General features: G+C 43.2%; 1 protein-coding gene across 2 annotated transcripts in view; it reads left to right on the top strand.

The window, feature by feature from the left end:
* Positions 1-15628, top strand: part of LOC139418755 (SPNS lysolipid transporter 2, sphingosine-1-phosphate) — a 139463-nt gene that overhangs the window by 92836 nt on the left and 30999 nt on the right. For both annotated transcript variants that reach the window (XM_071168430.1, XM_071168431.1), the window contains exons 6-10: positions 3583-3725; positions 3904-4056; positions 4197-4386; positions 7270-7335; positions 8520-8618. In XM_071168430.1, coding sequence (XP_071024531.1) covers positions 3583-3725; positions 3904-4056; positions 4197-4386; positions 7270-7335; positions 8520-8618 — 651 coding nt within the window. The remainder of the gene's footprint in view (positions 1-3582; positions 3726-3903; positions 4057-4196; positions 4387-7269; positions 7336-8519; positions 8619-15628) is intronic.

The raw sequence follows: 15628 nt of genomic DNA, 5'->3' as shown, positions 1-15628 counted from the left end.
GTTTGACAATTAAGTACCTTACTGTGATTGTTTTCAATTATGATGGTCAAAAATAGCTTCTTAGCAGAGAGCAATTTCTCAAGCAAGAATTTTAGTAGGACTGTCTGGGAGTGGTCTGAGTGAGAATGGGAAAACGCAAAAAATGCTGTTATTGGCAGAGAGGTTTGTAACTCTCTTTCTTATTGGTCTATTAAGTAATTTACCGCATGGTGATGTCAACATGGAAGGCCAAAACTCCATCCCACCAAAACAGGCTGAAATTTCAGGCGTCTTTTCAAACAGCTCTTACACTAAAAGGGCATTATAATCATTCACAATTTCACATTATTATTCTAACCTTATAGTGTGGAAAAGTATATACAACACAGGAAAATCTATAATATAAATATCATGAGCAGCAAAGCAGTCAACAGACATTCCCATTTTTATATATATATTATATATTGGACGTTATTTTTGGCCACACAGCGTCTGAAAAGTTTGGACTCATTAGGCCTATGTGCGATGCCCATTGAATGAAAGGTGTCAGTGACTGTAGGAAGTCTGTTTAGAAACATCAAGTTATTACAATAGCCTGCTTATTATTTTTCCTTTATCATAAAAAAAAATTGCATCTTCAACTTTCATCTGTTGGACCTAACTGTCAAATCACGGGAATTCCGGATTGCTGTCCTTGGTGCTGAATCCGCTTGTAGCCTAAGCTATTTGCCTGAATACTTTCTGAATGCACTGCACTGTATGTTTAACAATGTATTTCCATATTGTAGCAATGTAATTAGAACAATGTGGACTGAAAACAACATAATATTTAGCTAATATGGGGCAGGCTATTTAGCGAACTAGGCTATAATCTGTAGCTAGAGGACCCCTGCTCTCTCCAGGAGATATAACTATAAAACAAGTTTGTCTAGTACTGTCTTTTGCTAGCTAGGGCCATCTACTTTCTTGACTTTTCCTACAAGCACTGACTTTGCTGATAACTTCTTGATTGAGGGAGAACTTTCTGTGATATGTGGTTGTCTCACCTAGCTATCTTAAGATTCATTCACTAACTGTATCTCGCTATGGATAAGAGCATCTGCTAAATTACTCAAATGTCATTACTAAAATGTAAAAATTCTATAATAGACTAACATTCAAATTGGAGTTGATGACAATGCAGTACATAAAAGACTGTAAATACACAACTTGAAGCAACCACATATTTAGCCATGGATTATGTTCTGATTGGCCAGTGAGGGGCCAAGCCTCGACACACCCACAACTTGTTTATTCATCAACACCCAGCCCTTTCGTGCCACCACCAGCTACTGCGCCCATAATTCTGTTTCTGAAAATAGCTATAATATTTCTGACACACCCCCAAACCTATAATACTACCGCCAGCGCTAAGGTTTACTATTGTGTTAGGTTTGTTAGAGCCTTAGAACTCCTAATCCCATCATTTTATTGTATAGTTCAATTGAAACACTTTTAGGACTCTTACCAAAACATTTTAACAGTCAATAGCACAGTTAACAGATCCTACAACAGCCCATACCAGTAGTCATGGAGGAGGATTCTGCCGTGAGTCTGACCAGTTAAAGTCCTTATGTGACAGCTCCTCCTCACATTAACATTTATAAGTCGTCTGACATTGAAAACAATCACCAAAGACTGAATGTTATACAGACATTTTAAGGAGGGCATTTACAATCCCTTCCAGAACACCAACATATAAAATATTTCTATTGCTCTATTGCCTTGGGTAAACGAGAAATCCATGTGTCCCGTTGCTTTGAGGGAGTAGGAACATGTCTGGAAAACTAAGTGTCGTGGGGATGGAGGGACAGGAGGATTGTTCCAGTCGAAGTTGTCATGCTGACCCTCCAATAAAACAAGACAGAGAGAGACAGACAGACAGACAGACAGTCAGTCAGACAGACAGACAGACAGACACAGACAATATGATTAATCACCTCCAGTCATTGCTCGGACAGAGAAAAACAACAAACACATGAAAAGCCTTTCTTACCAGAAGCCATATCCTGCTTTGAGGAAAAAACACTTTGCACCGCTTTCCGCTTGTTTTCCACTCCCCGGAGCTGCTCAGGACTGGCCGCCTTCCTGGTGGGGTGGAGGGAGGGATGGATGGAGGGGGATATAGAGAAGGTAGAGAACTAACAGGGAGGGAGAGATAGATAGCGGCTTTGCTCAATAGTTAACCCCCTTACCTTCACATACTGGGCAGGAAAGGGGTGTATAGTTAAGGTATGCACAGTACTATAGTGAGATAGAGTTTCTGAATAGTTACCCTCTAACCCTCAAGATTGATGGATAGAGAGGATTTAGGAGTAGTGGTGAGGACAGCTAACCCTCATACACTGGGCCTAACCCTCCCAACCCTCACACTCTTGGCAGGAAAGACCTACTAGGACCTGCAACCTAACCCTTGACCTCTTGATTACAGCAAGGTATTCCACTGGCATAGCGTCAGGGTCGGAGGCCATAGTGACTTACAAGGCCCCACTTTCATCTAAATTAATTATCATATGATAATAAGACAAGAATGTGCAAGTGTGAACTTGTGAAAAACCTGTTATTTGAGATTCTGTCTGGTTTTGTACTTTACTGCTTCATGCAATCCACTGAGGTGCTACAGGACTGGATGTGGCACTGAGGATGTATTAGATGGAATACTCTCATGTGACAGAGCAGAGGAAGTCTTTATTACTGCTAACACCTCAGTAGGCAGTGATACAGTCCTCTATACTGAATTATGCGGTAAGACTGCTGCAGATATGATATATTTGGAGAACATGAAAAAATCATACGAAAACATGCTCATACTCTCGTGCTCAGGCATGCACACAGGCAGGTGCGCACAAACACACAAACACACACAGACACGCACAAACACACACACATACTGCATCAGCCGGCTGGTTCCGAATACGGATGTGCCTCTACAACAAGTTGTAAAAAATATTGCGGTGGATTTAATCTGTCAGACAGAATTGGTTTTTCTTCCATGAGTACTGTGTGTATTCTCACCTCTTTCATGTGGGCAACCCAGCCTAATGACAAACAACTCCCACAAACACACTCTCTCTCTCTTTGTCTCTCGCTCTCCCTCCCTCCATCCGTCCGTCCGTTCGTCCGTCTGTCTGTGTGTGTGTGTGTGTGTGTGCTCAATGCAGTGTCTTATAAAAGATGATGGAGATAATAGAGGCTTGCCAGAGAGACTAGTAGCTGTTACACAAAGAACTGAGCTCTCAGAGAGGAAAAAGACTCCCTCTCCTAAACACTATCAGACCTAGAGGGCTTGTACAGGACACCAAGCATATCGCAAAACACAAAACACAATGCAACCGCTCTGCAGTCACTCAACATGCACTTATAAAAGCACTTGTTATTTTGACATTGCAAAGTAGGTACCAGACATCCCTCCCAGATTTCCTTACATAGCTATTCTGTATCTGTGCCTTTATATGTATCTGGTATTCTTACAGGCACAGTAACTTCCTCATAAGCCACCGTGTTCTGTCTGTAGGTTTCAGTATGGGATGCCTGTCCACATAAGCCACTGTGTTGTGTCTATAGGTATCTCCAGTGCTGGGGATGACAGCAGGGACCCTTATCCTGTTCTTCGTGCCTGAGCCAAAGAGAGGGCATGCTGACCAGCTAGGAGGGCGCATCAAACATCGCACCTCCTGGCTCTGTGACATGAAGGCCCTGGCCAAGAAGTAAAACCTCAGTTAACTTCCATTCATCTGCTGTACCTTTTCTTATCTATGTGGTTAGAGTGCGAGAGAGAGAGAATACTGCTAGATCCTTTCCTTTTGTCCTTCAGCATCTGAGATTGCATACTGCAGGTAAATAAATAACTATCTAAATGGTGTTGTGTGTGTTCCTCCCTTCTAGCCGTAGCTATGTGTTCTCCTCCCTGGCGTCTGCTGCGGTGTCGTTTGCCACGGGGGCATTTGGCATGTGGATCCCTCTCTACCTGTTCAGGGCTCAGGTGGTACAGAAGACAGCAGAGGCCTGCACTAAAGACATCTGCAGCAGCAAGGACAGGTCAGGGTTTACTCTTGAGTTCTCCGTTTTATTAACCTGATCTGATTCATTTATAACCTCTTGCTGTCCAATAACAATTAATTCTAGTGATCTGAAATATATTTGCTTCTCTCTCACCTCTCCCCCTGGTCTCTGTGCAGTCTGATCTTTGGTGCGATCACGTGTGTTACGGGGCTGCTGGGGGTGGTGATCGGGGCGGCCACCACCCGCCTATGTCGTCAGAAGACTGAGCGGGCGGACCCCCTGGTGTGTGCCGTCAGCATGCTGGGCTCAGCCATCTTTGTCTGCCTCATCTTCGTCGTGGCCAAGAAGAGCATCATAGGAGCTTATGTGAGAGTGGTCTAGTTACAAATCTGTCTTTACTCACAAACATGTATCATACCATTACTGTCATCGCTTCAAATATGTATCATACCATTACTGTCACTGCTTCAAACATGTATCATACCATTACTGTCATCGCTTCAAATATGTATCATACCATTACTGCCTGGGCCTGAATTCATAAAGCGTTTCAGAGTAGGAGTTCTGATCCAGGGAGTTTTCTTCTAGCCACTGTGCTTCTACACTTACTGTTTGGGCTTTTAGGCTGGTTTTCTGTATAAGCACTTTGTGACATCTACTGATGTAAAAAAAATACCTTTATTAATACATTCGATTGGATCAGTTTCACCTTTTTAGATGATAATGAATACGGTTATATGGACATAGGAGACCTGAGGGCTTGATGACAAAGCAGGATCAACCAGCTAACTTGCCTAAATATTCTGAAATAACTTCTTATTTTGTAGAAAGATAAGATTAAAATGGGCATGGTCTAATTGATTCGACAACCAAAAAACACATTAATCTAAGTTTAGCTTTCATAATAAACCCGAAAATCAATAGTTATTTCTGGTTATTTATCAAAGTTAGCTGGCTAACTTATTGATCCCGCTTTGTAGTATACCCCTCTGAGCCTAGATCAGCGCTCCTGCTCTGAGACTCTTTGTGAATACAGGGCCAGCCACATTCCAATGGTACACAGGGTCACATTCTCTGGCTGGAAGACTGTGCAAACCAACCTGTTTATAGGAATTAGGATATTTTCCATCTTCGTCATTATTGTTGCTCAGGTTGTTGAAAGTCAGTTCCTACTCTTTTGTCTCTGATAAGAGCGTAAAATGTGTTCTCTGTGAGTCACAAAAAAATGCCACAGTGCATTGTTCCTGTCTGGGGCAGCGATTGTTAAAAGCTGCACTCTTTCCTGCTTTACATGGCAATTAAACAAGCAAACACCCTGTGCATTCCCACCGTAGCACCGCGGGCCCCTGGCCTGTTGGTCCGTTTCCTTTTGACCTGATAGACACAGTGTAAACCCCTGGCCTTGACAAAGATGGGATGGCTAGCCTGGTCCCAGATCTTTGTGTACTGTCTTGCCGACTCCTATGGCCAGTGTTACGCATATGAGTTGGCAAGACCGCACAAACAGATCTGGGACTAGGCTAAGAGATGGCTTCTTTCTGAGGACAGCCATCCCAGAGTAAGCTAGACTATTCATTATTTACAGACCAGTGTGTCTCTTTGCCTGGCTAGGTGCCTCTTGACCATTTACTGGGCTCTGTGTCGGTTCATATGAAGTCAACAATCCGAAACAGGAGTTCACTTTTACAGGTCAGGAGCAGGTCTTCCCTACATTTTTATGTGTCAGGCCTCCATAGAGAGGTAGCATATTTCAGGTAGATATGAGGACACCTTGGCAGCAGGGCAGCCAGACAAACAGCAGTAGAGAGGTATGATACAGGCTTGGAGTTCAGGGCAGTATTCATGGCTGATATGTCCAGACAACTGTACATATTAAATATCCTCTTGTTTTATGCTGGTTGTTACTGTGACAACTCAAGTTACATTGCTAAGCACTGACAGATGTGGTGTTGAAGATAGTGACACCCCAGTGGTGTGAGGCAGGGCACAGCAGCCATGTCTGTCTCTCTGTCTGTTTGGGGTGTGATTTGGAGTCTAGATCCAGACAGCTGTTGCCTCACAGGCAGGCTGGCCGGCTGATCTGAGGAGAGTTTGTTTGAGGTTCTGTTTCTGTTTCCCAGGAGGCTGTGTGTCAGTCACGGTGTCTGAATGGCAGTTTAACAGTCTGCACTACTTCCAGACCCAGAGTGTCAATCTAAACCCTTGTGTGTGTGTGTGTGTGTGTGTGTGTGTGTGTGTGTGTGTGTGTGTGTGTGTGTGTGTGTGTCAGTTGGACATAGATCTTCCAGTCCTCCATTGCCAACCACGATACATTGGATGCTATCGCAACCAAATCTCTCTGGATCTATTACTAGAAAGTGTTTGTGTCGCCACACAGCCTTGCCAGCTGCTCAGGGCTTGCTTTGATTAGAGATGTCAGGAGACTATGTACACATTCTCCTGAATGTCAAGTCCCTCTATGTTATTCAATATCTGTATTTTAAGTTATCGTTACAAAGTGAGAGCCAGGGATATGGACTCGATGTTTGTTAATTTGTGAGAACCCTTGTTGAGTTGATCTGTTGTTGTGAGACCAGAAGAGTGAGAACATTTTGTCCACTAGAGGAATATACACTAGCCTCGCTGACAGACATTTACAGAGACTATGTGCGTCCCAAATAGAACCCTATATTCCTAGAAAAAAATAAGTGCTATCTAGAACCTAAAGGGTTCTTCGGCTGTCCACATAGGAGAACCCTTTTTGGTTCCAGATAGAACCCTTTCCACAGAGGGTTCTCCATGGAACCGAAAAGGGTTCTCCTATGGGGACAGGCGGGGAACCCTTTTGGAACCCTTTTTTTGTAAAAGTGTACTCCTATATACGGCACTGCTTTTGACCAGGGCCCATGAAGCTCTGGCCAAAAGTAGTGCACTATAAAGTGAATAGGTGGCGCAATCACTTTCTCCATACCATATAGTAAATAGGGTGCAATTTTATACTTAACCCCAGTTCAATTGGTACAGAATGAAGCAGTCCATCCCTGTATAATGTGAGCACAGCGTAATAGCATGTTTCCAGACAGACCACAGCAACTGAAGCATTAATTCCCTGTGTTTTCCGATATCTGCAAAACAAGAGACACGTTTTGACTTTCACTTCTTTCAATCTCATTGGCTGTGGCCTAGTCCGTGCAGGGTGAAACTCAGATCAGACATTCCTAATGGTTGGTATTTAATATCCCTCTTTCTTTCTTTCTCTCTCTTTTTCAGGTCTGTATCTTCATAGGGGAAACGCTGCTCTTTCTGAACTGGGCCATCACGGCAGACATTTTAATGGTATGTACTGAGAAAAAACTATACTTATCCTCTGTTGCCTACCACTGGAAACGTCTAGTACTCACTACAGTAATAAAGGGTGGTTATCTCTTCTGGTGCAATTTGAGTTTCTTATTTTGAGTTATGAAATGCATGACTGTAACAGGGACAGGGAGCTTAGTATATATTCGATGGGGCTCAGTCATCATAATTATGCCCTTGACCATGCATGATGCATACACCACTCATGGAAAGACTAAATGCATGGGAGAGCTCTTTTTCAGACAGGCCAAATACTATTTCATTGAGCTTGCCTGGTGCAATGGAACCAATACAATAGTCGCAGAACTGCAAATCCACTCCAGGCAGGCTAAAGTTAACACAACATTTATTTGAAAAGGTATCAAATAGTACTTGAACCCAAGTCCCAAAGAAATGATCTAGGAGGGTAGCTTAGAACTTGTTTACGTGTGTGAGCCAAATGAAATGGGACTTCCTGTGAAGTGAAAGGACCAGCCAAACTCATGAATCTGCCACTTAGAATAGACACACTGGTGAGTTAGCTTGCAGAGGGTAGGGGAGAGGAGACAGGACAGTCAGCTGCAGAGCAGAGGCCCATACAGCAATTACTGGACAGCACTTACCATACAGCACTTACTGTGTGTGTGCGTGTGTTAGACTCACAGACACACACAGTTCTAATCTAGCTGGAGATGACAAGCCTGGAGGTCTTTGGCAGTGAGGTGGACTGAACTTGCATAATTGAGGTCTCCTGAAGTTGTTGTTGTTTTACTATGGATGGACGTATGGATAGCAGTGGAGCCTGTTAAGGGGAGGACGGCTCATAATAACGTCTGGAACAGAGCAAATGGAATGGCATCAAACACATGGAAACCATGTGTTTGATGTATTTGATACCATTCCACCTATCACGCTCCATACCTTACTTCAAGCCTGTTCTCCCCAATTAATGTACCATCAACCTCCTGTGATGGATCCTTCCCTCTACATCCCTAGTCACCACTTCTGCCCTCGTTTCAACTCGCTCTCCATCTCTCTCTGTTATGTGATGATGTGTTATATCTTATGTGATTGAATTTGGACCTTGACAATATTTTTTTTATACGTGATGGTGAAGCTAAATAAATGTCTGCACAAGAAGCCAGTCAAGTTGAGTCTTATCTGATCTTATCATCTCTCTGCAGTATGTTGTCATTCCGACTCGGAGGGCCACAGCGGTTGCCTTCCAGGGCTTCACTTCCCATCTCCTGGGGGATGCTGGAAGCCCATACCTCATAGGCCTGGTAAGACTACTCTACTCTCGCTCTCCCTGTGTGTGTGTGTGTGTGTGTGTGTGTGTGTGTGTGTGTGTGTGTGTGTGTGTGTGTGTGTGTGTGTGTGTGTGTGTGTGTGTGTGTGTGTGTGTGTGTGTGTGTGTGTGTGTGTGTGTGTGTGTGTGTGTGTGTGTGTGTGTGTGTGTGTGTGCGTGCGTATGCATGCTTTTGTGTGTGTGTGCATTTATATGTGAGTACTGTGTGTGAGAGTTACTTGGGATCCATAGTCCTGTCGTGTGGATGAATAGGTTGTTACATACAATACTGTATATGTATCATAACACATTCACACTATTCACTCATCACTTGATGCTTTTTAGTAGCCTTTGTCCAATACTGTATATGTATCATAACACATTCACACTTCACTCATCACTTGATGCTTTTTAGTAGCCTTTGTCTAACTCTGCCATTGCAAGGTTAAATGAGGTTGGTACCACAACAGCTTTTAACAAACCTCCCATTAGGACTAGTAGTGAACAGAGGTGTGACTTCACTTCGCCAGTCGTTCGCTAATTTCTGCCAACCCACTTTCCAGTAAACCCAGTTCCCATGGGGACACCATTATGACTAGTAGTCAGAACCAGTGAACATGGCTCTTACTGGCACTCACATTCTCAAGGACACACACGGCTCTCTAAGTGTTCCCTCTGGTCTCCTAAATGCCTGGCCTTACACTGCATCCTTGCATAGACAATAGCTTCAGCCCCCGCTCCTATACCATCCTATCAGTGGCCATGATGACACTAGTTCCGAGCGTGTTTTCTGAACGTTTCACCAAGATGAAAGAGATATGCCAAGCGTCCATGACATTACTATACCGTTCCAAGTCCATTCCAGAAGGGGGGGGAACACATTTCACCCCAAGCTGCCAACTGGCATTTGAGTAATTCCGGAGAGAAAGCATCGGAGGAGAACTTTCCAAGTTAAACAGTAACCCAATGGAAGTGCCCCTCTACTCGGCATGGTATGCTGCACTGTGGTCGACCTGGGAGAGAGCGCTGGAGCTAGGAGGTTATACACACTGTGTCCACACACACAGTGTGACCACATGCCTAAATACGTGTGGCAGGGGGTAAAGGGTGAGGTGGACTTCCCTGAGTTGCCTATCTCGGTATGAATAAGTTACTTATCTCCTCCAAATACTGAATAACTTACACAATATACTATTAGCCAAAGATGTGCTTCTAAAGCTTCATTTGACCTTATGCCATGAAGTGAGGTGGTTTCACATTGTTGTTCTACTGTCCTCAGTAAGAGCAACCTCAGTAAGAGCAAGAGAATCAAACTCAGGCCTGGGGATTCACTGGGGACAGGCAGAACAGTGACAGACGGGGCTGAGAGATACAGCAGTTATTTAAGAAGGGGAGAAAAGTATATACAACTACCGTTCAAAAGTTTGGGGTCACTTAGAAATGTCCTTGTTTTTGAAAGAAAGGCAAATTTGTTTGTCCATTAAAATAACATCAAATTGATCAGAAGTACAGTGTAGGTATTGTTAATGATGTAAATGACTATTGTAGCTGGAAACTGCAGATTTTTTATGGAATATCTACATAGGCGTACAGAGGCCCATTATTAGCAACCATCACTCCTGTGTTCCAATAGCACGTTGTGTTAGCTAATCCAAGTTTATCATTTTAAAAGGCTAGTTGATCATTAGAAAACCCTTTTGCAATTATGTTAGCACAGCTGAAAACTATTGTTCTGTTTAAAGAAGCAATAAAACTGGCCTTCTTTAGACTAGTTGAGTATCTGGAGCATCAGCATTTATGGGTTCCAGGCTCAAAATGACCAGAAACAAAGTACTTTCTTCAGAAACTCGTCAGTTTACTATTGTTCTGAGAAATGAAGGCTATTCCATGCGAGAAATTGCCAAGAAACTGAAGATCTCGTACAACGCTGTGTACTACTCCATTCACAGAACAGCGCAAACTGGCTCTAACCAGAATAGAAAGAGGAGTGGGGGCCCTGGTGCACGACTGAGCAAGAGGACAAGTACATTTGAGTTTCTGGTTTGAGAAACAGATGCCTCACAAGTCCTCAACTGGCAGCTTCATTTAAATAGTAGCCGCAAAACACCAGTCTCAATGTCAACAGTGAAGAGGCCACTCCAGGGTGCTGGCCTTCTAGGCAGAGTTGCAAAGAAAAAGCCATATCTCAGACTGGCCATTGAAAATAAAAGATTAAGATGGGCAAAAGAACACAGACACTGGGAAGAGTCGCCTCTTCGCTGTTGACATTGAGACTGGTGTTTAGCCTTCATTTTAACCTAACTCCTAACCTTAACCCTAACCCCTAGCCTAGCTGACATTAACGTTAGCCACCACAAATTGGAATTTGTAACATGTCATATGTTTTGAAAATTCTAACATGTTGTACATTTTGTAAATTCGTAACATATCATACAAATTATAATTCGTAACATATCATACAAAATGGATGATGGACATCCAAAATGTAATACATGCCATGCAAAATGTAACATATCATACTAATTCACACAGAGCGTGTAAAGAATAATACGAAATGCTCTGAGACCAGGTTGCTGTGATTCATCCCTCCCGGAATGTCGCTGACCTCCAGACCAAGGAGACCAGGCCCAGAATGCCCTGAATGCGTCACCATGCAGCGACTCCTCTATCTCTGACTGGCCCGGAGATTTAGCAGGCCGGTGTAATGGGCTCATCATGACGCACTCTACCAACCCACAACCCTCCTGCCTCCACACCCGCCACCCCCCACCACAAGGATGAACAGAGTCTGCAGATCTGAAATCACGGGAAAACATGTCAGCCGTTCATCGCTTAGCAACTACAGAATAAAGCAGCCTTGAGCCACCCACTTGGTGCAGAATTAGGTTTTTACAAGTACTTGTGCTGCCCAAGACCCAAATATTAGACCTGCATTAGAGACGTGCCCTCAGAGGATCGTGAACCGAAGCAGCCACAGTGCATTGCCTTTGTATATTGATGGCGGTTGTGTGTTAAAGTTAACTGGGCTCCCACTGTATCCTGCAGTACTGGTCCTTCTTATTGAGTGACAAGCCATTCATCCACAGTATATAGTCCCCCTTGTACCAGCACATAGGCCAGAGTGGCTGACAAATACAAACCATAGCTTCAGGGAGGAATATAATGAACAAGTGTAAAGACACATGTAAGTGTGTGTGTGTGTGTGTGTGTGTGTGGCAAATGGCCAGAGGCAGAGTGGGTGGCGATGTAATCTCCCTGCAATCTTGCAAGAAATGCCTTGTAATGGATAATTTGACATGCACTATGTATTTTTAGCCCACACATACATTTGTGCATGCATACAGTCATACACTCTCACATGCACACTCTTATAACACCCACCTACACTCTTAGGTGGGTGTTGAGAGAGAGAGAGAGAGAGAGAGAGAGAGAGAGAGAGAGAGAGAGAGAGAGAGAGAGAGAGAGAGAGAGAGAGAGAGAGAGAGAGAGAGAGAGAGAGAGAGAGAGAGAGAGAGAGAGAGAGAGAGAGAGAGAGAGAGAGAGAGAGAGAGAGAGAGAGAGAGAGAGAGAGAGAGAGAGAGAGAGAGAGAGAGAGAGAGAGAGAGAGAGAGAGAGAGAGTTTGAGTTTTTATAAAACCTTTATTTTTTACTCAAATGTTAACATAAAATAATGACACACTGCCTTTTCAGAAATAAAACAACAAATGTAATTCCTAAACAAAAATAAATACATAACATATACATTCAACTTATTTCAGCAGCAAAAAATAATTTCCCCTCCTCTACAAAACAAAGCGCTCCTTCGTAGGCCCACTTCTCCTCAAATAATAGGAGATCTTTTACAGCTGAAAATAACTCAAAATCTACTTTTATTCTTGCTTTCACTAAACCTTTAAAAACACATCTTACATCCTGCCCATATCCCGTTTCTATCTTATGTTTCCTACTCAGAAAAATTGACATCTTAGCTTGTCCCAAAACAAAATTTAACATTTGACATTTTCTTTTCTGTTGTTTACTATAATGAAACCCCAAAATAAAAACAGTGTTATTGAAAAACTCCCCTACAGCTTTAAACAAAGATTCCAGCATTTCCAATAGAGGTTTTATCCTCTCACACTCCATAAAACAGTGAAAAATGGTTTCTCTTATATTACAAAAGGGACATCCATCTCTAACATCTGAGTTAATAACAGATACAAAAGCATTAACTGCAATGATGCCATGTAAAACCCTCCATTGCATATCACCAGTACCCTTTTGTAACGGTGGTTTGTACAGTGCTCTCCATGCTGGCTTTACCTTGTCATCAATGCCCAATTTTACCCTCCATGGAGTATCTTTTCTATTTTTCAATTTATCTTTATTCAACACCTTGACACACCCTCTATACAATTCCTTCCCATTCACCTCATCCAAACCCACCTCCTCCAACCCTCTCAAATCCAGCAATAACGCCTTTCTTTCTGACTCTGGGATATTTGGTGTAATCCCTAGTTTTGGAAATGAGACGTCTTCATCTTGCACAATCTTCTTGTGGCTACTAAGCATACCCCATTCTTCCGCTGACAGAGCCTTCCTACAGCTCCCCAGCATTTGTCCGACAATCCTTTCCGACCTCATCCCCAAATGTTCTGCCACCCGTCTTCCATCCATTAAGGCGGGCCCAGCCATGGCCATTAACTGTCTTAAGGTGATGATTTTCCCCTTCACCAGAATCTTGGAGAAATGTGGAACAGCTGCAGTTGTACAGTCCAGTCTTGCCCCATACACCAGAGGTTCCTCCAACAGCCAATGCACTGACTCCGCTGAAGTTCTTCTGGACACCTTCATTACGCTCCACACTCTGAGAAGGCCTCTGTAAAACGGAGGTACTCCCTCCCTAGAAATCTGGCTAATATCAACCAGAAATAAAGCCTTCTTTAAACCTAATCCTCCAACCCGCTGTAATATAAGACCTGCCACCCCTCTCCACACCACATTTTCCGGTCCATAAAGCAACCTTTGAATAAACTGAAACCGGAAAGCAGCAGCCCTACTAGCAAGATGTACAAGACCTTGTCCCCCCTCCTCTTTTGACAAATACAAAACACTTTGTGGAACCCAGTGATATTTATCCCAAAAGAAATCCACAATAATTGCCTGTATCTTAGCCAGAAGGCCAGATGGTGGTTCTAAAACTGACAACCGATGCCACAGTGCAGATGCAATCACATTGTTAACTATAATAGTACGCCCCCTGTATGACATACGAGATAGTAACCAACGCCATCTCCTCATCCTCCCTTCCACCATTTCAACCACCCCACTCCAATTTTTTTCCATAGTCCCCTCATCTCCTAGGTACACTCCAAGATACTTAAAACCTCCCTTACACCATTCTAGCCCCCCTGGCAAAGCCATGATCCCCCCAGACCATTCTCCAATCTGTAAAGCACAACTCTTTTCCCAATTTACCTTTGCAGAGGATATTCCCCTAAAACGATCAACCATTAGACTCAAACTATCCACCTCCGCTTGATTTTTCACTAGCACAACTACATCATCAGCATAGGCTGAAAGACGAATAGGAGGAATATCCTCTGAAAGGCACACCCCTGCAATACGACTTCTAATGCTATTTAGTAGTGGCTCTATAGCAATAGCATATAACATCCCTGACATAGAACATCCCTGCCTAATACCTCTACACACTTTAAAAGGAGCACTCAAACCACCGTTAACTTTCAATACACTTTCAATGTCACCATATATCACCTTTATCATGGCAATAAAACCAGAGCTGAACCCAAACGCTTCAAACGTGTGCCATAAATATTGATGTTCAACTCGGTCAAATGCCTTTTCCTGATCAATTGAAATTAGACCAGCATCCAACCCAATAGCCCTAGAGACGTCCAAAAAATCACGAATCAGAGAAATGTTATCCCCTATCTGCCTGCCAGGAACACAGTAGGACTGATCCGTATGTATGATTTGCCCCATCACCTCCCTCAGCCTGTTGGACAAAGCCTTTGACAATATTTTATAATCAGTACACAATAAAGCCACCGGCCTCCAGTTCTTCACCTCCCTCGGGTCACCCTTTTTAGGCAGTAGGGTGAGGACAGCCCTTCTGCAGCTTATTGGTAGTAACCCTCCGGTTAAACTATCATTAGCTACTTCTAACCAATCCTCTCCCAACATAGCCCAAAAAGACTTAAAAAAGTCAACGGGAAGCCCATCAATGCCTGGTGCCCTTCCATTTTCCATGCCTTTTAATGCAGTGTATAAATCCTGCAAAGACAATGGTTGCTCAAGCTCAACCTGAGCTTCTGCAGGCACCTTTGGGAGCCCATCAAAGAACTGCTGTGTCACTGTTTTGTCCTCTTTGTACTCACACTTGTAGAGCTCAGCATAGAACTCTACTGCCCTCTTTCTAATTTCACTAGGGCTAGTGAGCTCTTGTCCAACAGCTGATTTGAGACAATGAATAATTTTTCTTTGTCCATTCTTTTTCTCTAAACCAAAGAAAAATTTGGATGAGGCATCCATTTCAGATATGCCCTGAAATTTACTTCTCACCAATGCCCCCTGTGCTCTGATACCCAGCAGATCTGCCAATGCAGCTTTTCTCCTCTTGAGGGCCTGAGTATGGCCTCGATCTCCTGTGGTCTCAACCAACGTCATTAGAGTTCCACTATTTCAATCTCTAGGGCTTTCATTGATCTGGTGATATCCTTGGTGACATTCCTCGTGTATTGATTACAAAATTGTTGAATCTGGATTTTCCCTATATCCCACCATTGTTGAAGGGATACAAAACTGGCCTTTTGAGACCTCCACCTCTCCCAAAAAAAACTGAAACAATTCCTGAAGTGAGCATCACTCAATAAAGTTATATTAAAATGCCAGTATGCGCTTTTAGGTTTTACATCGTTAATGAACACCACCTCTGTTATTAAACAATGATCAGAAAATCCCACTGGAGTTATCACACTTGATTTACAGACCTGAGATTGATGC

Source organism: Oncorhynchus clarkii, chromosome 10, assembly GCF_045791955.1.
Source record: "Oncorhynchus clarkii lewisi isolate Uvic-CL-2024 chromosome 10, UVic_Ocla_1.0, whole genome shotgun sequence".
Taxonomy (NCBI): Eukaryota; Metazoa; Chordata; class Actinopteri; order Salmoniformes; family Salmonidae; genus Oncorhynchus; species Oncorhynchus clarkii.
This window is presented reverse-complemented; position numbering and strand designations above follow the sequence as displayed.